This window comes from Podarcis vaucheri, assembly GCF_965113315.1.
Source record: "Podarcis vaucheri genome assembly, chromosome: 3".
Classification (NCBI taxonomy): Eukaryota; Metazoa; Chordata; class Lepidosauria; order Squamata; family Lacertidae; genus Podarcis; species Podarcis vaucheri.
In genome coordinates, this window is record NC_138761.1 from 6,837,486 (window position 1) to 6,861,415 (window position 23,930).

Below are 23,930 nucleotides of genomic sequence, written 5' to 3' on the forward strand. Positions count from 1 at the left end.
AACCATCTCATCCTCCGTCATCCCCTTCTCCTTCTGCCCTTCATCTTTCCCAACATCAGGGTCTTTTCCAGGGAGTCTTCTGTTCTCATGAGGTGGCCAGAGTACTGGAGCCTCAGCTTCACGATCTGTCCTTCCAGTGAGCACTCAGGGCTGATTTCCTTCAGAATGGATCAGTTTGATCTTCTTGCAGTCCATGGGACTCTCAAGAGTCTCCTCCAGCACCACAATTCAAAAGCATCAATTAGCGGGAAAGCAAATATTCCCTGCGACAGAAAGGGTTTTTTTTAAAAAAAAAGCTCCAAGAGCAACATAAATCTTTTCTGAATGGAATGTGCTTGCCTGCTGCAGCTATTGTTCTGTTGCTGGGCAGGAGGTGTCCAGACCCTTTGCTGCCTTGAATAAGCATTTCCTTTCCAAGTTGTTGGGACACCCACGGGAAAGAATCGGTGTCAAAAGGCCTCATAATGACAGGATTTAGAGCCCCTGCCAGAACCTGAAAGCCATAAATTCAGACGCCTTTGCCTGCTACGCTTGGCACAGAGAACAGGCTTCTGAGTCCAATGGCCTGTGCAGCTCCTCTTTTAAAATTTGCAAGAAGCAGGTGAGGGGTTTGGCGCTATGGATGGATCTGCGCTGATATGAAAAACACTATAGAAAGAACACTATAAAAATGCAGTTTATTGTTGGCGATGGACTGCTGCTCTGCGGCGCCCTCTGGCATCACATTTTTATAATGCATTTTTTAACGTTGTAAGAGACACCGCCTTGCCAACAAAGGTCCGTATAGTTAAAGCTATGGTTTTCCCAGTAGTGATGTATGGAAGTGAGAGCTGGACCATAAAGAAGGCTGATCGCCAAAGAACTGATGCTTTTGAATTATGGTGCTGGAGAAAACTCTTGAGAGTCCCATGGACTGCAAGAAGATCAAACCGATCCATTCTGAAGGAAATCAGCCCTGAGTGCTCCCTGGAAGGACAGATCCTGACGCTGAGGCTCCAAGACTTTGGCCACCTCATGAGAAGAGAAGACTCCCTGGAAAAGACCCTGATGTTGGGAAAGATTGAGAGCACAAGGAGAAGGGGACGACAGAGGATGAGATGGTTGGACAGTGTTCTCGAAGCTACTAACATGAGTTTGACCAAACTGCAGGAGGCAGTGGAAGACAGGAGTGCCTGGCGTGCTCTGGTCCATGGGGTCAAGAAGAGTCGGACACGACTAAATGACTAAACAACAACAACAACAGAGTTGGAAGGGACCCCTGAGGGTGATCTAATCCAAGCCCCCTGCTTCAACTCAACCTCAACTAAAGCACCCATGACAAATGCAAACTCAATTCTCTGTGTGCTGGTTCTTAAGTAGCCCCAAAGGCATCATCCACAGAGGGAGGGATAAGCAAGCTGGGGAGTGGAACCCCCAAATTTTGTAGAAGGACAACAGAATTAAGTAACTAAGCAGTCCAGCAAGGGTTAAGCCATGGGTAGGCAACCTAAGACCCGGGGGCCAGATCTGGCCCAATCGCCGTCTAAATCCGGCCCGCGGATGGTCTAGGAATCAGCATGTTTTTACATGAGTAGAATGTGTGCTTTTATTTAAAATGCATCTCTGGGTTATTTGTGGAGCATAGGAATTCGTTCATTTTGTTTATAGTCCAGCCTCCCCCCCAAGGACTGAGGGACAGTGGACCGGCCCCCTGCTGGAAAAGTTTGCTGACCCCTGGGTTAAGCACTCGCTATGGGCGCAGAAGGCACCAACAGACAGTTGGAAGAGGGGAGAATGCAGAAAACCTGGAGTGGGGAGGTGGAATGGCTGGGGGACTCCATGCCGCAACATTCTCTTGCAGCTCCCAGTGGTTGTAGAGTGGTACCTTGGGTTACAGATGCTTCAGGTTACAGACGTTTCAGGTTACAGACTCCACTAACACAGAAATAGTACCTCGGGTTAAGAACTTTGCTTCAGGATGAGAACAGAAATCGTGGTGGGGTGGCGGCGGGAGGCCCCATTACCTCTTAACCTGAGTGGTACCTGAGTGGTACCTCAGGTTAAGAACAGTTTCAGGTTAAGAACGAACCTCCAGAATGAATTACCGGTAAGTTCTTAACCAGAGGTACCACTGTAATGCGTTTGTTAGAGCGCTGCACCTCAAAAAATACAAAGGAGACTGCTCTGAAGAAAGAAGTGGCCTCTGTGTGATTCATCAATCCAGATCAGACCTGATTTGTCAATCCAGATCAGGCCTGATTTGTCAATCCAGATCAGGCCTGATTTGGACTGGACCCAATCTGGCCTGTGCCGGAACTGAATCCAGATCACAGTCCGGAAAATGCAAATCCTTGACATTCTCTGGGTAGCCAAAATGGCCACAATATTCTGTGAACCGCTCTGAGATTTTTGGAAGAAGAGTAGTGTATACAGACAAACAAATAAATATAATAAATAGGATGGTGAATTTTGCAGATGTGCTAGTCCCTACATAAGGTAGTGATGTATGGAAGTGAGAGCTGGACCATCAAGAAGGCTGATCGCCAAAGAATTGATGCTTTGGTGCTGGAGGAGACTCTTGAGAGTCCCATGGACTGCAAGAAGATCAAACCTCTCCATTCTTAAGGAAATCAGCCTTGAGTGCTCACTGGAAGGACAGATCGTGAAGCTGAGGCTCCAATACCAATTGTTGGTTCTTCAGTGGTGGTGGTTGGGAAGTGGTGCGCAGTGGGTCAGGCATTGAAGGCAGAGAAGGGGGGCTGAGAGCGGCGGCAGCAGCAGCAAGGCTTGGGCAGCGCAATGCCTCCCTTCCCATCAAAGCAGCCCCAATCCCATTCCTACTTGCGTGCAAGCAGGAGGGGGCAGGGATCTCTCAGGCAGCACGATGCCTCTCTTATATAATAATAATAATAATAATAATAATAATAATAATAATAATAATAGTAATTTATTTATACCCCACCCATCTGGTTGGGTTTCCCCAGCCACTCTGGGCGGCTCCCAACCGAATATTAAAAACAATACAGCATCAGGCATTAAAAACTTCCCTAAACAGGGCTGCCTTCAGTTGTCTTTTAAAAGTAAAATAGTTGTTTATTGCCTTGACATCTGCTGGGAGGGCGTTCCAGAGGGCGGGCGCCACCACCGAGAAGGCCCTCTGCCTGGTTCCCTGTAACTTGGCTTCTCACAGTGAGGGAACCGCCAGAAGGCCCTCAGAGCTGGACCTCAGTGTCCGGGCTGAAAGATAGGGGTGGAGACGCTCCTTCAGGTATACAGGACTGAGGCCGTTTAGGGCTTTAAAGGTCAGCTCCAACACCGGAACAGCCCCAATCCCATTCCTACTTGCGTGCAAGCAGGAGGGGGCTGGGATCCCTCAGCTGGTAAGGGAGGCTTCCCGTTGCCTAACTGATAGACCCCTGCCCCCTCCTGCTTTTGAGCAAGCTCCAATAGGCAGCATGAAGCCTCCCTTCACAGCTTAGTTGCTGGGGTCTGAGAAGATGGAGGCAGCCTGCAAGCTGCATCTTAGGGTCCCTGCACCACCATCATATGGGGATTTCCAAGCAGCTCCTGAAGCCAGCCAGAGTGAAATATACTCTGAGTCAAGTGTGGATTCCATGCTCTTTATTCAGCTCATAGTAGTGAGGAATGGAAGTTCCCCCAGAATGTCTGCTTTGTATACATTATTTACACAATGGGCCCCCGTGATTCCAGGATTCTCCTGTAGGCCAATCAGGTTGCGGATTCACTTCCACTTGGAGTTGAATTGGGTGGCTCCTGCGGACCAATCAGACTGCTGCATTCTGAATCCTATTGTTCTAGGACCAATCAGACTGCTGCATTCTGAATCCTATTGTTCTAGGACCAATCAGACTGCTGCATTCTGAATCCTATTGTTCTAGGACCAATCAGACTGCCGCATTCTGAATCCTATTGTTCTAGGACCAATCAGACTGCTGCATTCTGAATCCTATTGTTCTAGGACCAGTCAGACTGCTGCAATTTTGATCCTATTCAACTCAGTACATAACACAGTGCCAACTGCTCCAGGCTGCTGAGACTGCCGCCGCTGCGTTTCCCAGGGACATTAGATGAAATCCGGGGACATTCCGGGGATGGGATTTGTCCGGGGACTTAATTTGCAAATCCGGGGATTGTTCCTGGGAAACGGGGACGTCTGGTAACCCTAGGCTGGGTGAATGTTTGGTTTGGTGGACCTCAACTTCTTCTTTGCACCATCTTGGAAAGGAGAGGGAGTCCATTCCAACAGCACAATTAGCAGGGCGGAATTTGATGCGTTCCGGCCTCCAAGGCCTGCAGCTGTTATTTTTAAACCATTCCACTCCATAGCCATTTCCCCCCCACCTTTGCAAGTGATTCCAGCTTCTGTCTGGCACAGGACTGAGGCTGAATTTCTTCCAAAGAAAAGAAGAAATGCGTTTCTTATCAGCTTGGGCCTGGACGTTATGTATGCTCTGCCTAAGAATTACAGTGTGCAGCACAAACAGCCCTCTGTTACTGCATGGTTATAAATCCTGGGCCGCATATAAATCCACAGCATATCAGATGGCAGGGGCATCACTTAGGATTATTTTCCTAATAACGTAAGAAGAGCATACCCTCCAACATTTCTCAGATGAAGATAGGGACATCCTATTCTATCATTATCATTATTGTTATTGTACTGTTTATACCCCACCCATCCAGGGCCGGATTTAGGTTTGATGAGGATTTAGAGTTGAATATTGAAGGTAATGGGGCCCTTTATATGTCCAGCTCTCCTTTGTCAAGAAACAATTGTCACTTTTTTCTGTTGCATATATGCTATATGGTAATTTATGGACCTAATAGGTATCTCAAGCCATTTGCACATGTTGCCGTGCAACCAGTCCATGCAGAATGTAGGCACCCTATATATGTTGTTGTTGTTTAGTCGTTTAGTCGTGTCCGACTCTTCGTGACCCCATGGACCAGAGCACGCCAGGCACTCCTGTCCTCCACTGCCTCCCGCAGTTTGATCAAACTCATGCTGGTAGCTTCAAGAACACCATCAAACCATCTCATTCTCTGTCGTCCCCTTCTCCTTGTGCCCTCCATCTTTCCCAACAACAGGGTCTTTTCCAGGGAGTCTTCTCTTCTCATGAGGTGGCCAAAGTATTGGAGCCTCAGCTTCACGATCTGTCCTTCCAGTGAGCGCTCAGGGCTGAATTCCTTCAGAATGGAGAGGTTTGATCTTCTTGCAGTCCATGGGACTCTCAAGAGTCTCCTCCAGCACCAGAATTCAAAAGCATCAATTCTTCGGCAATCAGCCTTCTTTATGGTCCAGCTCTCACTTTCATACATCACTACTGGGAAAACCATGGCTTTTACTATACGGACCTTTGTTGGCAAGGTGATGTCTCTGCTTTTTAAGATGTGGTCTAGGTTTGCCATCGCCTTTCTCCCAAGGAGCAGGCGTCTTTTAATTTCGTGACTGCTGTCACCATCTGCACTGATCATGGAGCCCAAGAAAGTAAAATCTCTCACTGCCTCCATTTCTTCCCCTTCTATTTGCCAGGAGGTGATGGGCCCAGTGGCCATGATCTTCGTTTTTTTGATGTTGAGCTTCAGACCATATTTTGCGCTCTCCTCTTTCACCCTCATTAAAAGGTTCTTTAATTCCTCTTCACTTTCTGCCATCAAGGTTGTGTCATCTGCATATCTGAGGTTGTTGATATTTCTTCCGGCAATCTTAATTCCGGCTTGGGATTCATCCAGCCCAGCCTTTCACATGATGAATTCTGCATATAAGTTAAATAAGCAGGGAGACAATATACAGCCTTGCCGTACTCCTTTCCCAATTTGGAACCAATCAGTTGTTCCATATCCAGTTCTAACTGTAGCTTCTTGTCCCACATAGAGATTTCTCAGGAGACAGATGAGGTGATCAGGCACTCCCATTTCTTTAAGAACTTGCCATAGTTTGCTGTGGTCAACACAGTCAAAGGCTTTTGCATAGTCAATGAAGCAGAAGTAGATGTCTTTCTGGAACTCTCTAGCTTTCTCCATTATCCAGCGCATGTTTGCAATTTGGTCTCTGGTTCCTCTGCCTCTTCTAAATCCAGCTTGCACTTCTGGGAGTTCTCGGTCCACATACTGCTTGAGCCTTCCTTGTAGAATTTTAAGCATAACCTTGCTAGCGTGTGAAATGAGTGCAATTGTGCGGTAGTTGGAGTATTCTTTGGCACTGCCTTTCTTTGGGATTGGGATGTAGCCTGATCTTCTCCAATCCTCTGGCCACTGCTGAGTTTTCCAAACTTGCTGGCATATTGAGTGTAGCACCTTAACAGCATCATCTTTTAAAATTTTAAACAGTTCAGCTGGAATACCATCACTTCCACTGGCCTTGTTATTTGCAGTGCTTTCTAAGGCCCATTTGACTTCACTCTCCAGGATGTCTGGCTCAAGGTCAGCAACCACACTACCTGGGGTGTACAAGACATCCATATCTTTCTGGTATAATTCCTCTGTGTATTCTTGCCACCTCTTCTTGATGTCTTCTGCTTCAGTTAGGTCTTTACCACTTTTGTCCTTTATTATGGTAATCTTTGTACGAAATGTTCCTTTCATATTTCCGATTTTCTTGAACAGATCTCTGGTTCTTCCCATTCTGTTGCTTTCCTCTATTTCTTTGCATTGCTCGTTTAAGAAGGCCTTCTTGTCTCTCCTTGCTATTCTTTGGAAATCTGCATTCAATTTCTTGTATCTTTCATTATCTCCCTCGCATTTTGCTTGCCTTCTCTCCTCCGCTATTTGTAAGGCCTGGTTGGACAGCCACTTTGCTTTCTTGCATTTCCTTTTCATTGGGATGGTTTTAGTTGCTGCCTCCTGTATAATGTTGCGAGCCTCCACCCATAGTTCTTCAGGCACTCTGTCCAGCAAATCTAAATCCTTAAACCTGTTCCTCACTTCCACTGTGTATTCATAAGGGATTTGGTTTAGATTGTATCTTACCTGTCCAGTGGTTTTTCCTACTTTCTTCAGTTTAAGCTTGAATTTTGCTATAAGAAGCTGATGATCTGAGCCACAGTCTGCTCCAGGTCTTGTTTTTGCTGACTGTATAGAGCTTCTCCATCTTTGGCTGCAGAGAATATAATCAATCTGATTTCGATGTTGCCCATCTGGGGATGTCCATGTGTAGAGTCGTCTCTTGTGTTGTTGGAAAAGCGTGCTTGTGATGACCAGCTTGTTCTCTTGGCAGAACTCTATTAGCCTTTGCCCTGCTTCGTTTTGATCTCCAAGGCCAAACTTGCCAGTTGTTCCTTTTATCTCTTGATTCCCTACTTTAGCATTCCAATCCCCTATAATGAGAAGAACATCCTTCTTTGGTGTCACTTCTATAAGGACTTGTAAGTCTTCATAGAATTGGTCAATTGCAGTTTCTTCAGCACCAGTAGTTGGTGCATAAACTTGGATTACTGTGATGTTAAAAGGTCTGCCTTGGATTCGTATCGAGATTATTCTATCATTTTTGAGACTGCATCCCAGTACAGCTTTCGCCACTCTTTTGTTGACTATGAGGGCCACTCCATTTCTTTTACGGGTTTCTTGCCCACAGTAGTAGATATGATGGCCATCCGAACTTAATTCGCCCATTCCCGTCCATTTTAGCTCACTGATGCCCAGGATGTCAATATTTATTCTCGCCATCTCATTTTTGACCACATCCAACTTACCAAGATTCATGGTTCTTACATTCCAGGTTCCTATGCAATATTTTTCTTTACAGCATTGGACTTTCCTTTCACTTCCAGGCATATCCGCAACGGAGCGTCCTTTCGGCTTTGGCCCAGCCGCTTCATCAGCTCCGGATCTACTTGTACTTGTCCTCCGCTCTTCCCCAGTAGCATGTTGGACACCTTCCGACCTGAGGGGCTCATCTTCCAGCGTCATAACTTTTATATGCCTGTTGTCTTTGTCCATGGAGTTTTCTTGGCAGGGATACTGGAGTGGCTTGCCGGTTCCTACTCCAGGTGGATCACGTTTGGTCAAAACTCTCCACTATGACCTGTTCATCTTGGGTGGCCCTGCTCGGCATAGTTCATAGCTTCTCTGAGTTCTTCAAGCCCCTTCGCCACGGCAAGGCAGTGATCCATGAAGGGGACCCTATATATAGAAATGAGCAAACCAGTGATATTTTCGGGAGCAGGCGGGGCCCATGACTTACATCATGGGAGCCTACACAACACAAAACACTGCTGCTGCATATAGGTTTTATTTTATTTGTTTTTTATCTTATATTTTGGAAACGTACATCCAGGGTTTTTTTCCCTTTAATTTTTTTGGGGCCCCCAAGAGAGTGGGGCCATAAGTTATAGCTTGTTTAGCTTATATGTAAATCCGGCACTGACTGGGTTAGCCCAGCCACCCTGGGCAGCTTCCCACATATATAAAAACATAATAAAACATTAAGCATTCAAAAGAAAGCCCCTTCCCTTTACTGGGCTGCCTTCAGGTGTCTTCTAAAGATCTCCATGGCTCAGGGGTTGCGTAACTCCCTACCCACCCAACATTTCTCCAATGAAAATAAGGCCATCCTAAGGAAAAGCCGTATAGTTAAAGCTATGGTTTTCCCAGTAGTGATGTATGGAAGTGAGAGCTGGACCATAAAGAAGGCTGATCGCCGAAGAAGTGATGCTTTTGAATTATGGTGCAGGAGGAGATTTTTGAGAGTCCCATGAACTGCAAGAAGATCAAACCTCTCCATTCTTAAGGAAATCAGCCCTGAGTGCTCACTGGAAGGACAGATCCTGAAGCTGAGACTCCAGTACTTTGGCCACCTCGTGAGAAGAGAAGACTCCCTGGAAAAGACCCTGATGTTGGGAAAGATGGAGGACACAAGTAGAAGGGGGTGACAGAGATGGTTGGACAGTGTTCTCGAAGCTACCAACCTGAGTTTGACCAAACTGCAGGAGGCAGTGGAAGACAGGAGTGCCTGGCATGCTCTGGTCCATGGGGTCACGAAGAGTCGGACACGTCTAAATGACTAAACAACAACAAAGGAAAAGGGGGACATTCTGCAATCAAATCAGAAATCGGGGAGGCTTCTGTAAATCTGGGGCTGTCCCTGGAAAACAGGGGCGCTTGTAATAGATAGAACGGACAGAGGCTTTTAAGTAGAAGTTTTGTAATTGCAATTCCTGCAATGCCGGGGTTGGACTAACCCAAATACCTTCAGGAAGCAGGAGAGGTGCACAAGAGCAGTCTCCCTTCTCGCAGTTTTCAGTATTAAAAGCTTTTTCAAAGCAACTTCGGACTGCAGAAATAAGCTGGGTCCTAAAAATATGCACAAAACCACCAGGAGCTTCTGCGTGGAGAAATTTTTCTAATAAATGCAGAGAGACATAAGGGGGGGGGGCTTTTTACACATCTGCACTTAGGAATAACACCCCTGAGACTTTTCTCCTGCTGTCTGAAACATTTGTTTAAGCAGTAAACCTCCACCAGTCTCTCACAAACTTATTTTTCGCGCTGGTACCTCAGTTTTCGAAGCAGCTTAGAGCTCGAACGACTTGGAGCCTTGCCTGCAAGCAGGAGTGGAGGCGGGGATCTCTCAGAAGTGGAGCTGGCTGGGAGGCGGGGGTGGGGGCGACACCCCTTGCCTGCCCGCTAGGGCACTAGGGCTGCAGGTTTTGGACACACGCATTCCATAGGTTTGCCACCACTTGGCTAGGTGTCCCTCAGTGCCCCTGCCAACCTGACAATTCTATGATTCCCTATGAAACTTGCCCTGTCCATTCTTCTGGCCTAGATTGGGACGATGCTTCCCCCTAGTGGCTGCACTGTTAGCAAGCAGGCAAAGTTAATTTGTGCTGGTGATTCTATACAGTGGCACCTCGGAGTGCATACGCTTCAGATTACATACGCTTCAGGTTACACATTCCGCTAACTCAGAAATAGTGCTTCAGGTTAAGAACTTTGCTTCAGGATAAGAACAGAATTTGGGCTCCGGCAGTACTGTACAATGGTACCTCGGGTTACAGACGCTTCGGGTTACAGACTCCACTAACCCAGAAATATTACCTCAGGTTAAGAACCTTGCTTCAGGATAAGAACAGAAATCGTGCGGCGGCGGCAGCAGGAGGCCCCGTTAGCTAAAGTGGTGCTTCAGGTTAAGAACAGTTTCAGGTTAAGAACGGACCTCTGGAACAAATTACGTTCTTAACCTGAGGTTCCACTGCACAAAGAAGTCCTGTACAGTGGTACCTCGGGTTACAGATGTTTCAGGTTACAGGCGTTTCAGGTTACAGACTCCGCTAAGCCAGAAATATTACCTCGGGTTAAGAACTTTGCTTCAGGATGAGAACAGAAATCGTGCTCTGGTGGCGCAGTGTCAGCAGGAGGCCCCATTAGCTAAAGTGGTACTTCAGGTTAAGAACAGTTTCAGGTTAAGAACGGACCTCAGGAACGAATTAAGTTCTTAACCCGAGGTACCACTGTACAGCTTTGGGACCAGGATACTTAAGATAAGGCTGCCATACATTCTGAGTTTCCTGGACATAGCCGGGATTTGCTCTGTGGAAAATGGCATTCAGGCGGAATTTTTGAAAACCGATTAAAATGCCTGAGAAAACCCAGGCATGTGGCAGTCCGTATTGGAAGTGTTGATTTTAGGGGGGCAATTTTCCTAAATAAATTGGTGGAAACTTCATTCTGGGGGGAGATTCTGAAGGGAAAAAAATTGCAACAATTCTGCCCACCCCACCCCCCAAGAAAAGCTAAAAAAAAAAGTTCAACTGATTTTTACTTTTTTGAAATTTTATCTCCTTATGTTGTACCCATCTGCACTCCTGCATCCATCATCTTATCAAGAGAGCCGTTCCATACAATGTAGGGACTGGTCTTGTGTGGCATTCAGCTTTTAGAATACCTTCCTGTAATATATCAATACAGTTTTATTATAGTTGTATTTTATAATATATATGTATCGTAATTCTGTCCCATCCCGTCCCCCTCCGTGCCTATATTTTGGTCACTGTCTCGGGTGTACCCGGTCCAGAAAGGTGACTTATAGATTTTTAAATCGAAAAGAGAAATCAAGAACTGTAATCCCTTTGAATCCTCCTTCCTGGAGCTATATGCACTTAACCTTGATTGGCCTCGGGGCAGGAGAGTCAATCGACTCAAATTTGCCTATTATTCTGCGTATCACCTGAATTGGAAATGCATTTCCAGACCAAGCCTTATGAGGAACAGTTGAAGGAGTTGGGTATGTTTAGCCTGGAGAAGAGGAGACTGAGAGGAGATTGGATGTTGTTGTTGTTTAGTCATTTAGTTGTGTCCGACTCTTCGTGACCCCATGGGCCAGAGCAGGCCAGGCACTCCTGTCTTCCACTGCCTCCCGCAGTTTGGTCAAACTCATGCTGGTAGCTTTGAGAACAGTGTCCAACCATCTCGTCCTCTGTCGTCCCCTTCTCCTTGTGCCCTCCATCTTTCCCAACATCAGGGTCTTTTCCAGGGAGTCTTCTCTTCTCATGAGGTGGCCAAAGTATTGGAGCCTCAGCTTCAGGATCTGTCCTTCCAGTGAGAAATCAGGGCTGATTTCCTTCAGAATGGAGAGGTTTCATCTTCTTGCAGTCCATGGGACTATCAAGAGTCTCCTCCAGCACCAGAATTCAAAAGCATCAATTCTTCAGCGATCGGCCTTCTTTATGGTCCAGCTCTCACTTCCATACATCACTACTGGGAAAACCATTGTTGTTGTTGTTGTTTAGTCGTTTAGTCGTGTCTGACTCTTCGTGACCCCATGGACCAGAGCACGCCAGGCACTTCTGTCCTCCACTGCCTCCCACAGTTTGATCAAACTCATGCTGGTAGCTTCAAGAACACCATCCAACCATCTCATTCTCTGTCGTCCCCTTCTCCTTGTGCCCTCCATCTTTCCCAACATCAGGGTCTTTTCCAGGGAGTCTTCTCTTCTCATGAGGTGGCCAAAGTACTGGAGCCTCAGCTTCAGGATCTGTGCTTCCAGTGAGCACTCAGGGCTGATTTCCTTCAGAATGGAGAGGTTTGATCTTCTTGCAGTCCATGGGACTCTCAAGAGTCTCCTCCAGCACCAGAATTCAAAAGCATCAATTCTTGGGAAAACCATAGCTTTAACTATACGGACTTTTCAAATATCTTAAGGGCTGTCCCATGGAAGATGGAACAAGCTTGTTTTCTCCATCTCTGGAGGGTAGGACTCGAACCAACGGCTTCAAATTACAGTGATACCTTGGTTCTCAAACGCCTTGGTACTCAAACAACTCGGAACCCAAACACTGCAAACCTGGAAGCAAGTGTTCTGGTTTGCAAACTTTTTTCAGAAGCTGAATGTGCTTTGTTTTGAGTGCCACACTTCCGTTCTGAGTGTTCATACTGAGGTCTGCCTGTTTTTGCTATTTATTTTGCGTTTTTGTTTTTGCCGCTCTTACGGTTTTGTTTTTGTGACTGTGTGGAACCCAGTTCAGCTACTGATTGATCGATTGATTGTGTGACTGCAGTACATTTTTTATTGCTTTCATTTTATGGTTCAATGGTCTCGTTAGATACTAAAATTCATGTTAAATTGCTGTTTTAGGGATTGTTTTTAAAAGTCTGGAACGGATTAATGCATTTTGCTTTACAGTCATACCTCGGGTTACAGACTCTTCAGGTTGCGTTTTTTCGGGTTACGGACCTGCCAAAACCCAGAAGTACTGGAATGGGTTACTTCCAGGTTTCGGGGGTCACGCATGCGCAGAAGCACTAAATTGTGCTTTGCACGTGCGCAGAAGCGCCGAATCGCAACGCACATGTGCGCAGACGGATTAATCCATTTTGCATTACTTTCTATGGGAAAGCGCACCTTGGTTTTGGAACGCTTTGGTTTTGGAACAGACTTCCGGCACGGATTAAGTTTGAGAACCAAGGTACCACTGTACAAGAAAGGAGATTCCGACTTAACATCAGAAAAAGCTTTCTCACAGTAAGAGCTGTTAGACCATGGGATGGTCTCCCTCAGGAGGTGGTGGACTCCTTGGAAGTTTTTAAGCAGAGGTTGGATCTGTCAGGGATACTTTTGCTGTATTCCTGCATCGCAGGGGGTTCCTTGCAATGCCACAACTCTATGATTCTGCGAGACCAACTTTTGTTTCCTCTTTCTCTCCCCCTTTCCCTCTTACTCCTGCAGATTTTTATGACGATTACTCCGAAGGCCGGGAATGCGTCAACTGCGGAGCGATGTCCACCCCGCTGTGGCGGAGAGACGGGACCGGCCATTACCTGTGCAACGCTTGCGGTCTCTACCACAAGATAAACGGCATTAACCGACCACTGATCAAACCCCAGAGGAGGCTGGTAAGGAAACGCCTGCGCCAACCTAGGATGCTGACTCTGAACTCAGCCCAGAAGTGCGATCTCAGTTTCTGGTGGCCAATTAGAAATTCCCATTCCCTAGTTTATGATATTGCATCATTGCTTGTTATATTTGTGCATGTTCAGACCCAGAAACCTCCCCCCTAAATAAATTCACACTTGACTCAAATTTTGGTTTTTGGCAGAATTTAGGCCACAACTTTATTGATTACAGAAAGTGACTGGTTGCATAGGCTCTGGTTCAAGTAGCCCCCTGCGCCATGGCAGGTAGTGCTGACCCAGGGTTCCAGCATAGGTCAGCCAAGGGTGAACACCTGGATAAGCGGAAAACCGGGAACGGGCTATCTCTGCCACCCAAATGTCCCCCTGGACTCAGGCACTGGCACAACCCCCTCTCAGGGGATGACCAAACCATCGAGTCCCTGGATTCTTTTAATGGAATACCCTTCACATAGGGATGGCGAGAGCGTTCTCCCATCCCTATCACCTGAACCAGAGCCTACCCGCAACCTTACAAGTTGTGACAATTTGCTACGCGGCAGGCAAAACCCAAATGGCAACGGCCAATCAGCCAAGTGGGGAAAATTCGTGCCGTGCCCCTGTCCCAACGACAGACGACACACGATGGCATAGCAAGGTCAAGCACAACAAGCCCTAAAAGTAGGGAGAGGTGGGTGGGTGTTCTGATGCACATGCCGAAAGAGGAAGCTCTGGGTCACGTGCGTGGACATAAATAAGTCCCTCGAACCGTTTGGACTGCGTCCCATTGGCCAGATTGCACCCAGCTACGAGGGACCTACCAATCAGGTGTTGTGGCTGACTAGTCGTACCCACCCACAACACAGGGAGTCGGTTGCCCAGGTCTCACCACAATACATGCCCCCTTTAAGGGAAGACCCGATTTAATACAAAGGTTCCCAAAGTGGGAAGTAGCGCCCCCTAGTGGCAGTGGGATTACCTAGGAGGCGCTAAGAAGCTTGAAGACAGTAAAAAGTAAAGTAAAAAGACAGTAGGCGGTTGCTGGAGATGTAAATGACTATCAAGACTCTGAACATCCCTGGATCAAGTTCATCAGTTTTGTTGAATTAATTAAACTAGTTTTCATTGGATTTTGGAGGAACGTGCAATTGATGGTTGCTGCGTTGTTTTATTGCCTTGTTAGTGGGTCGTACAAACTGACATTCTGAATAACGCCTTTTGTAAGGGGTTGCAGGGACAGGAATAGGGTGGGCCCTGAAAACACATGTCTCAGATTTCCAAGGTCAGGGTAGAAGGGACCCTGAGGATCATCCAGTCCAACCCCCTGTAATGCATTAATATGCAGCTGTCCCGTAAGGGGATCGAACCTGCAACCTTGGCGTTATCAGCACCATGCTCTAACCAACTGAGCTATCTAGGTTGCATCTTCAGCATTCGCAAAAGCTGTGTAGTGAAGAAGCCAGAGGCACCTCTGTGGGGAGGGAATTCCACAACTTAGGGGCCGCTGCAGAGAAGGCCCTGTCCTAGGCCACTCTGGCTGAGCTTCTGAGGGTGAAGGAACGACCAAGGGGGCCCCCTCTGTGGATCTTAATACCTGAGGGGATCTGTAGGGAAGGAGCCGGACTCTCAGATGCTTAGGGCCCGAGCACCTTGAATTGGGCCCAGAAACAAACCAGAAGCTGACGCAGCTGTTTTAGAACAGGGGTTTTTGTGAGATCTAGGGGTGACCACAGCCAGGAACCCGATCTCTGCAGACTTTAAAAGGTAAAGGTACTCCTGCCTGTATGGGCCAGTCGTGTCCGACTCTAGGGTTGCGTGCTCATCTCGCTCTAGAGGCCGTGAGCCGGTGCCGTCCGAAGACACTTCCAGGTCACGTGGCCAGCGTGACAAAGCTGCAGCTGGCGAGCCAGCACCAGTGCAGCACACAGAAACGCCGCTTACCTTCCCGCTATAAAGCGGTACCTATTTATCTACTTGCACTTAGGGGTGCTTTCGAACTGCTAGGTGGGCAGGAGCTGGGACTGAACGACGGGAGTTCACCCCACCGCGGGGATTCGAACCGCCGACCATACGATCGGCAAGTCCTAGACACTGAGGTTTTACCCACAGTGCCACCCGCGTCCCTCTGCAGACTTTAGGTATTCTTAAATAAGAATGGTTTGCCCAAGGCCACTGGTGAGTTAACAGCCATTTGTTCTCGCTTCCGACCCTTGTTCCTGCAGTCAGCTTCCCGTCGGATCGGGCTCTCATGCGCCAATTGCCATACCACTACGACCACGCTGTGGCGCCGGAATGCAGAAGGCGAGCCGGTCTGTAACGCCTGCGGTTTATACATGAAGCTCCATGGGGTAAGAGCAACGTGCCAAAGCAGAGCATTCATTTTGCAGTCTCTCTGGAGCATGGGATATGTAGTGTACGAAAATGGCTTTTCCTGCGCGTTGGGGAACCATTTTATTTTGTTCAGTCCTTCCATTTGTTTCCTCATCCTCCCTCCATGAGGTAAGAGCAGCACACCAAAGAAGAACATACGTCTTGCAGTCTCTCTGGAACATGGAATATGTAGTGTACATGGCACCATGGAACTACTGCTCGTGCTTGGCTTTTCTCTGTGGCATGACATGCGTTGTGGAACTATTTAATTTTGTTTGGCCATAAAATGAAAAGAAAACGCTTATTCAATTAGTGCACAGTTACCGTATTTTTCGCTCCATGGGGCGCACCAGACCATAGGGTGCACCTAGTTTTTAGGGGGGGAAATAAAGGAAAAAATATATTCCCCCCCAGCCCCAAAGAGCAAAGAAGCCAAGACAGCGAGCAGGATCCATCCCGCTGGCTGTCTTGGCTTCCTCTTTAGCCACGCACAACCTCTCTAGCCGGGGGGCTGGGGCGGGGAAAATCCGAGCTTCCCCTGACCCCAGCCCCCAAAACAGGCAGCTATCCGCAAGCCTTCCGAGTGCAGCGGGAACTCCTGCTGCGCTCAGAAGGCTTGTGGATACCTGCCTGAAGCCCGGGGAGCGCAGCAGCAGTTGGCTGCAGGCTGCTATCCACAAGCCTTCGGAGCGTTCCAAAGGCTTGCTGATAGCTGCCTGAAAGCCTGCATTCGCTCCATAGGACGCACACACATTTCCCCTTCATTTTTGGAGGGGGGAAAGTGCGTCCTATGGAGCGATAAATACGGCAATACTGTGGAACTCCCTGCCACAGGATGGTCACCAAGCTGAATGGCTTCTAAAGAGGATTAGACAAAATTGACAGAGGAGAGGGATGTTGATGGCTTCTAGACACGGCAACCATGCTCTGCAATTCACAGTTTGAAGCAGCAATGGTTCTGAATACCAGTTGCTTGAAAACCACAGGAGGAGAAAAGGATCTTGTGTTCGAATCCTACTTGTGGGTTTCCCACAGGCATCTAGTTGGCCCGTGTGGGAAAAGGATGCTGGACTAAATGAGCACTTGGTCAGATCCTGCAAGCACTTCTTACGTTCAGATGTTCATAGATTGTCTTCCTTGCAGTCAGATGAAAACCTGCTACGAAACAGTTCTGCCTCAGTTCCTGGATTTGCAGCCCAGCTCCCGTTAGCCATGGACTGTTGTAATATTGGGAGGGGTTCATGTTCCTGGGTTTTTGTGCATGCTCTAAAAGGTTGGTGTCTCCTTAGGTCCCGAGGCCTTTAGCAATGCGGAAGGAAGGAATCCAGACCAGGAAGCGGAAACCGAAGAATTTAAACAAATCCAAGGCGCCGTCAGGTGACTGCAGGGTTGCTTGCCTTGCAAAATGTATATACAGCTTCACAGCCCAAGTCAGAAACAATGGAACAATTTGTACAGATCACAGAACCATAGAATTTTAGTCCCAACTACAGTCATACCTCAAGTTACGTCCGCTTCATGTTACGTTCTTTCAGGTTACGTCCCGCTGTGACCCGGAAGTACCGGAAAGGGTTACTACCGGGTTTCGTCGCTCGCACATGCGCAGAAGAGTAAAATGACGTCACGCGCATGCGCAGAAGCAGCAAATCGGGTTGCGCTCTTTTCATGTTGCGAATGGGCCTCCAGAACGGATCCCGTTCGCAACCAGAGGTACCACTGTAAAGAAGAATGGCAATTTAAGCTGATGGAATATGCGCAACTTGCCAACTCAACATATAATAATATACTAATAAGAATAGTTTATTATTTATACCCACCCATCTGATGATGATGATGATAATAATAATAATAATAATAATAATAATACCTTTATTGTCAATGTACAACCTGTGCACAATGAAATTAACACAGCCACTCTGGGCGGCTTCCAACAAAAGATTAAAAATACATTAAAACGTCAGTCATTAAAAACTTCCCTAAACAGGGCTGCCTTCAGATGTCTTCTAAACGTCAACAAGAAGAACATACACTTAGAAAAGACTGGAAAATGTTTATTGCGTATAGTGGAGGTGGGGATTGTGTACACTTGAAAAAGGTTGGCAGCATTTAGATAAATTCAACCATGTAAATAAGTTTTGATGGATGTAATAATGGAATACTGAATGGTTTAGTTTATGTAAAATGCGCAGGGATCTATGGCATGCCAAATGAACCATGGAAAGAGAAGAAGGGAAGTCATTGATATTTTAAGGTTGTTCAAATGAGTATTCTAAATTGTAAAACAGAAAATTTGAACCACCAGCCTTCTGGTTAACAGCAAAACCCATTGCACCACACAATGAATATTCCATAAATGATACATAAACATCTTTCCAAACATCACAACATTGCAATTTATGTAATTTCAGCTGATTCCAGAGGACTTGAGCTGCAATGCTAAAAGCCCAAGGGAGAGGCACCAGATGCCCAGTTTGTTATCTTTGCAAAAGAACGGAAGGCTCCCCACCCCACCCCCACCCCGGATGAAAAAATTGACCACAACAGAATCTGGCGCAGTCTCAAGACAGACCTAGTTTAACACATTGTTGTCTTCTCCCTTCTCTTCTGCCATGTCCAGGGTCTGCCAGTAGCGACAGCCTCCCCTCGTCCGTCAGCTCTGCCCCCTGCACCACCACAACCACCACCACAACTGCCATGGAAAAAATGCACCCCATCAAAATGGAACCAGGGATCTCCCCTCATTACGGGCACCCGGCGCCCATTCCACAGGTGAGGAAGGAAGGAACCGCCGCGGGAGGAGCGGGGCAAAAAGGAAAGATTGTGGGCCCAACTCGTGCGGCGATTATAGAATCATAGAACTATAGAATTAGAGGGGACCCTGCAGGTCATTCCTTCAATGCAGGAAGCACACCTAAAGAGTCCCTGATGGATGACTACCCACAGGGACAGATTCAGCTTTGATGTGGCCCTCAGCTACTGAAGGTAATGGGGCCCTTTATATGTCCAGCTGTCCTTTGTCAAGAACAAATTGCAGCCAATTTTTGTGTTGAATATATGCTATGTGGTAATTTATGGACCTAATAGGTATCTCAAGCCATTTGCATATGCAGAATTTAGGTAAAGGTAAAGGTAAAGGGACCCCTGGCCATTAGGTCCAGTCGTGACCGACTCTGGGTATGCGGTGCTCATCTCGCTTTATTGGCCGAGGGAGCCGGCGTACAGCTTCCAGGTCATGTGGCCAGCATGACTAAGCCGCTTCTGGCGAACCAGAGCAGCGCACGGAAATGCCATTTACCTTCCCGCCGGAGTGGTACCTACCGTATTTTTCAGACTATTGGACGCACCGGTCCATAGGACGCACCTAGATTTGGGGGGGGAAATAAAGGCAAAAAAAATTTATCCCCCCCCCCGCCAGGCGCGGGGTTGGGGCGGGGAAGCCCGAGCTTCCCCCTCCCCCAGAACGGGACCCAGAGCCATGCCGAAGCTGCGCGCAGCTTTGGCATCGCTCTGGGAACTTGCGGGGCTGGGGGAGGAGGAAGCCTTCCGCCAGCCTCCAAACCATGTCGGGAGACAGCGGGATGGCGCGCTGCGCCTCTCCCGCTGTCCCCCGAGTTTGCAGGGCTGGCGACGGGGAGGAGCAGGCTTCTTCCCCCGCCAGCCTTCTAGACAAGTCAGGGTACAGCGGCAAAGGCGCGCTGCGCCTCTCCCGCTGTCCCCCGAGTTTGCGGGGCTGGCGATGGGGAGGAGCAGGCTTCTCCCCCCGCCAGCCTTCTAGACAAGTCGGGGGACAGCGGGAAGGGCGCGCTGCGCCTCTCCCGCTGTCCCCCGAGCTTGTGGGGCTGGCGGTGGGGCTCTCCTGAAGCCTGGAGGCTCCCCCCCCCCAGCCTCCAGATCAGGCTTGCTTCTCCCCCCCCCCCAGCCTCCAGATCAGGTCGGGGAATAGCGGGATGGCGGAGCGCCACCATCCCGCTTTTCCCCGACCTGATCTGGAGGTTGTGGGGATGGTGGGGGGGGAGAAGCAGGCTTGCTTCTCCCTCCCCCAGCCTCCAGATCAGGTCGGGGAATAGCGGGATGGCGGAGCGCCGCCATCCCGCTTTTCCCTGACCTGATCTGGAGGTTGTGGGGATGGTGGGGGGGAGAAGCAGGCTTGCTTCTCCCCCCACCAGCCTCCAGATCAGGTCGGGGAATAGCGGGGTGGCGGCTCTGCGCCTCCCCGCTGTCCCCAGCTTTTGGGTGCAGGCTGCTGCCGCAAGCCTTGCGAGCCCGCGGGACATCCCGCCGGGCTTGCAAGACTTGGGATAGCTTCCTGAAGCCTGGAGAGCGAGAGGGGTCGGTGCGCACGGACCCCTCTCGCTCTCCAGGCTTCAGCAAAAGCCTGCATTCGCACCATAGGACGCACACACATTTCCCCTTCATTTTTGGAGGGGAAAAAGTGCGTCCTATAGTGCGAAAAATACGGTATTTATCTACTTGCACTTTGATGTGCTTTCGAACTGCTAGGTTGGCAGGAGCAGGGACCAAGCAACGGGAGCTCACCCCATTGCGGGGATTCGAACCGCCGACCTTCTAATCGGCAAGTCCTAGGCTCTGTGGTTTAGACCACAGCGCCCAGTGGCGTAGCGTGGGTTGTCAGCACCCGGGGCAAGGCAAGTAATTTGCGCCCCCTAGCCCGTGGATTTGCACCCCCTAACCCCCAGATGTTGCGCCCGGTGCGGCCGGCACCCCCCACGCTACGCCACTGACAGTGCCACCCGCGCCCCTTGCACTATTAAGCATATTATTGTGTATAATTGTGAGTTGCTGCTGTTAATTACTTCCTTCCCCTGCGCTTCCATTGATAATCTGTTTTTCTCTCTCTTTCTCCGTTCCACCTCCACACACACCCAAAATCAGGCATTCTCAGTCGCTGCCATGTCTGGACATGGACCTGCTCTTCACTCTCCCATGCCAAGCCTCAAACTTTCCCCACAGAGCTACCCGGTAACTATGAGCCAGTCTCCGCAGCCCAGCTCCAAGCAAGACTCCTGGAACAGTCTGGTTCTGGGCGAAAGCCATGGAGACATTATCACAGCATAACTGTCTCTGCACCGCAGCTTCAGGCTCGGGATACGAAGGCGTCTTTCCACCATCAGACAACACCGGGATGCTTTCTTCGTTTCCTTTCGCTCGCTTTCTCCGGCCACTTTCCTGAAGGCTGTAGATCCCGATCCGAGGGCTGGGCGCAGGCCGTCCCTCAAAAGCCTCTCTGAGGCGCATTCTTTCTCGCAAAGGATTCTGGGTACTGTGGTTCGCCCCTCACAGACTCTGGATTCCAAGCAACCTTTGGCAAACTACCGTGCCAAGAATTCTTTGAGGGGGACAAATGTGCTTCGGAGGTGACTGAAGTGTATACAACCGTTCCAGATCGTGCCGTCGAAAGGTTTTGTTTGGGGGTTTGCTTTGAAAAAGACTTCGGTGAAGTTGCCGCCACACATGGAACGAACGAGGTCTTCAGTCGCTTCAGAGCCTCGAATGACAACTGCCTTCAGAAAAGCTGACAGAAACTCCAGTTCAAAGTATGGATACACATGGACAAATCTGGCCCTGCAGTCTTTGTCGGCTTTTGCTATTAAATTCCCCACTCTGGCCCAGCAGGTGAAGAGAAGATTCCCTTGTGCTGGCATTCCCTGAAATACAGAATCCTAGAACCAGAGAATTTTAGTGTTGGGACCCCTAAAGTTCATCTAGTCCAACCCCCTGCAGTGCAGGAATGACGATCATTTCCAAGATCTTCCTGGGGCAGGACTGGCTGTGTGAATGTGTTTTCCAGACACCTGATCCTCACTGAAATACCCAAGGTCAGATACCTGCAAGATTATGTGTCTGAGCTGTCAACAGATCTATCCCCTCCGACGGATCTTTCACCTTGCCCAATGTCCCTGGAAAGGCAGCCAGGTTTTTCCACACAGCTTAGTGATCGAATCTTGAAAAAGCAAAGCGATGGACGTGAATTGTGCGAAGGCGGGAGGAGAAGAGAGAACACGTGGACCAAACAATACCCCAATATTACGAGTGATGGGGGGGACGGTCAGCAGCTGGCAGCCCCCATTCACAAATCTGACTCATCTCAGTGGTGATATTTGCCTACTCGGTTGCTAGCAGTCGATTCTTTGAAACGAAGGGTGAGTAGACTCACGGGGGACTAGTAGGGGCGTTATCCCTTCATGTCCCCCATTCGATTGTCAAAATGTCCCCACCCGCAACGCAAAAGAGCATTTGTTGCTGGGCAGGACTATTGAGTTACCGTCGCCGATGACTGCAACGCCGAATGGAGGACTGCAATCCCATAATAAGCCAGGATGGAAAAGGAGATGCATTGTACAGCAAATGCCACAGATAAACACTAAGTGGGAGACTTCAGGGTCTGGAAAAAGACATGAGAGCTGTTTTGAAAAGTGTGGGACAGAATACCATGGCTGGATACCACGGCTAGTGACTGTCGCAAGAGGAATCTCGTGCATCCAGCAGTTTTGCAACTGCCTGCACTGTGCCAGTGTTAATTTAATTGCTTTTCTGACATCTTGATTATGCCTCCTCCTCTTCCTCCTCTCCCCACCCATTGCTATCAATAAATCTTTATTATTATTATTATTTTCATAGCAGCTGTTCCCACCAGGAATGGATCCGAAAGAGGGATTTCCTATCACCCTTAGGAACACAGGACCTGAGTCAGACCGCCGCTCCATCTATCTCAGTACTGTTGACACGGACTGGCAGCAGCTCTCCAGGATCTGCAGACTGGGGTCTCGACCAGCCCTATCTGGAGATGCTGGGGATTCATAGAATCATAGAATCTTAAGAGTTGGAAGGGGACTATGGGTCATCTAGCCCAACCCCCTGCAATGCAGGAATCTCAGCTAAAGCATCCATGACAGATGGCCATCCAACCTCTGCTTAAAAATCTCCAAGGAAGGAGAGCCCACCATTTCTGGTGGGAGACTGTTCCACTCCCAAACAGCTCTGACTGCCAGAAAGGTTTTTCCGAATGTTTAGTCGGACTCTCCTTTCTTCTAACTTGAAGCCATTGGCTTGAGTCCTACCCTCCAGAGCAGGAGAAAACAAGCTTGTTCCCTCTTCCGTGTGACAGCTCTTTAAATACTTGAAAGTGGCTCTCATATCTCAGTCTTCTCTTCTCCAGGCTAAACATACCCAGCTCCTTCGACCGTTCCTCATAAGGCATAGTTTCCAGACCATTGATCATCTTGGTTGCCCTCCTCTCCACACGTTCCAGCTTGTCAACATCCTTCTTAAATTGTGGAGCCCAGAATTGGACGCAGTATTCCAGATGTGGTCTGACCAAGGCAGAATAGATTGGTACTATGACTTCCCTTGATCTGGACACTAGACTTTGAACCCTTCTGCATTCAAGGCAAATGCTCTCTCCTTGCGCTATGGCCTCCCCAAATTAAATTCTCTTTCATTCTCACACAAAACGCTCTTGCTTTTTTGAAAGGAAGAGGTGAAACGTAGGTCACAGGTGGCGCAGTCCTTAAACAGCAGCTCGCTTGATCGGTGATCAGCTTTGTTTGGACACGACAATTACCATCATTTAACCTACGCTAATCCTGGCATGTTTAAAAACAATATTGCAAGGCTGCTGCTTAAGGCTGGCATTCCCACTCCTGCAAACATCAAGGAGCTATAAAGCGCTTGAGCCGATTTAAACAAAAGCAAGCCCAGCCTTGCCTATCTGAGAGCAAACAGAATGGCTTTATTAAGCTTAATCCTCAAACCTTTTCGGTGCATTTTACACTTGACCTCGTTCGATTTGGCCCTCCTTTGCAAATCTTACAGGCTTCAGACTGTAATCAATTGATGGAGAAGACGGTTCAGCCCAGTCTTTAGATTAAAGTGGTTCAGTCATAGAGGGTGCATTTTGCATACAGAAGAAGCCAGATTTGATCCCCAGCATGACTAGTTAACTGAATCAGAGAAGATACGAGAGTCCCTGGATCAGCGTCTTTGGACTACAACTCCCATCAGCCACTGCAAGGCACCACCTTGGCAAACGCTGCCCTAGAGAGCTGCTGCCCATCAGACAATACTAATCTAGATGGACACAAACACCTTTCCAGTTATAGTCTTCAGTTCTGCCTCAAAGAGAACTTTTGTCTGGCTCCACGGTTTGGATGTTTAACTGAGGCTGCAAACCTTGTGCGACTCTCCCAGACGAACCCTGGCTGGCGTTCTTC

At 48.5% G+C, this 23,930-nt stretch overlaps 1 protein-coding gene and 1 long non-coding RNA gene across 2 annotated transcripts in view; one reads left to right on the forward strand and one right to left on the reverse strand.

Moving 5' to 3' along the window:
* The window catches only part of GATA4 (GATA binding protein 4), a 60,506-nt gene extending 38,503 nt beyond the window's left edge, over positions 1-22,003 (forward strand). Inside the window, exons 3-7 of the mRNA XM_082217792.1 lie at positions 13,166-13,332; positions 15,552-15,677; positions 16,989-17,076; positions 18,317-18,468; positions 20,593-22,003. Coding sequence (XP_082073918.1) covers positions 13,166-13,332; positions 15,552-15,677; positions 16,989-17,076; positions 18,317-18,468; positions 20,593-20,775 — 716 coding nt within the window. The 3' untranslated portion in view covers positions 20,776-22,003. The remainder of the gene's footprint in view (positions 1-13,165; positions 13,333-15,551; positions 15,678-16,988; positions 17,077-18,316; positions 18,469-20,592) is intronic.
* LOC309529640 overlaps positions 1-23,930 on the reverse strand; it is a 350,951-nt gene that overhangs the window by 288,320 nt on the left and 38,701 nt on the right. The window lies entirely within an intron of this gene.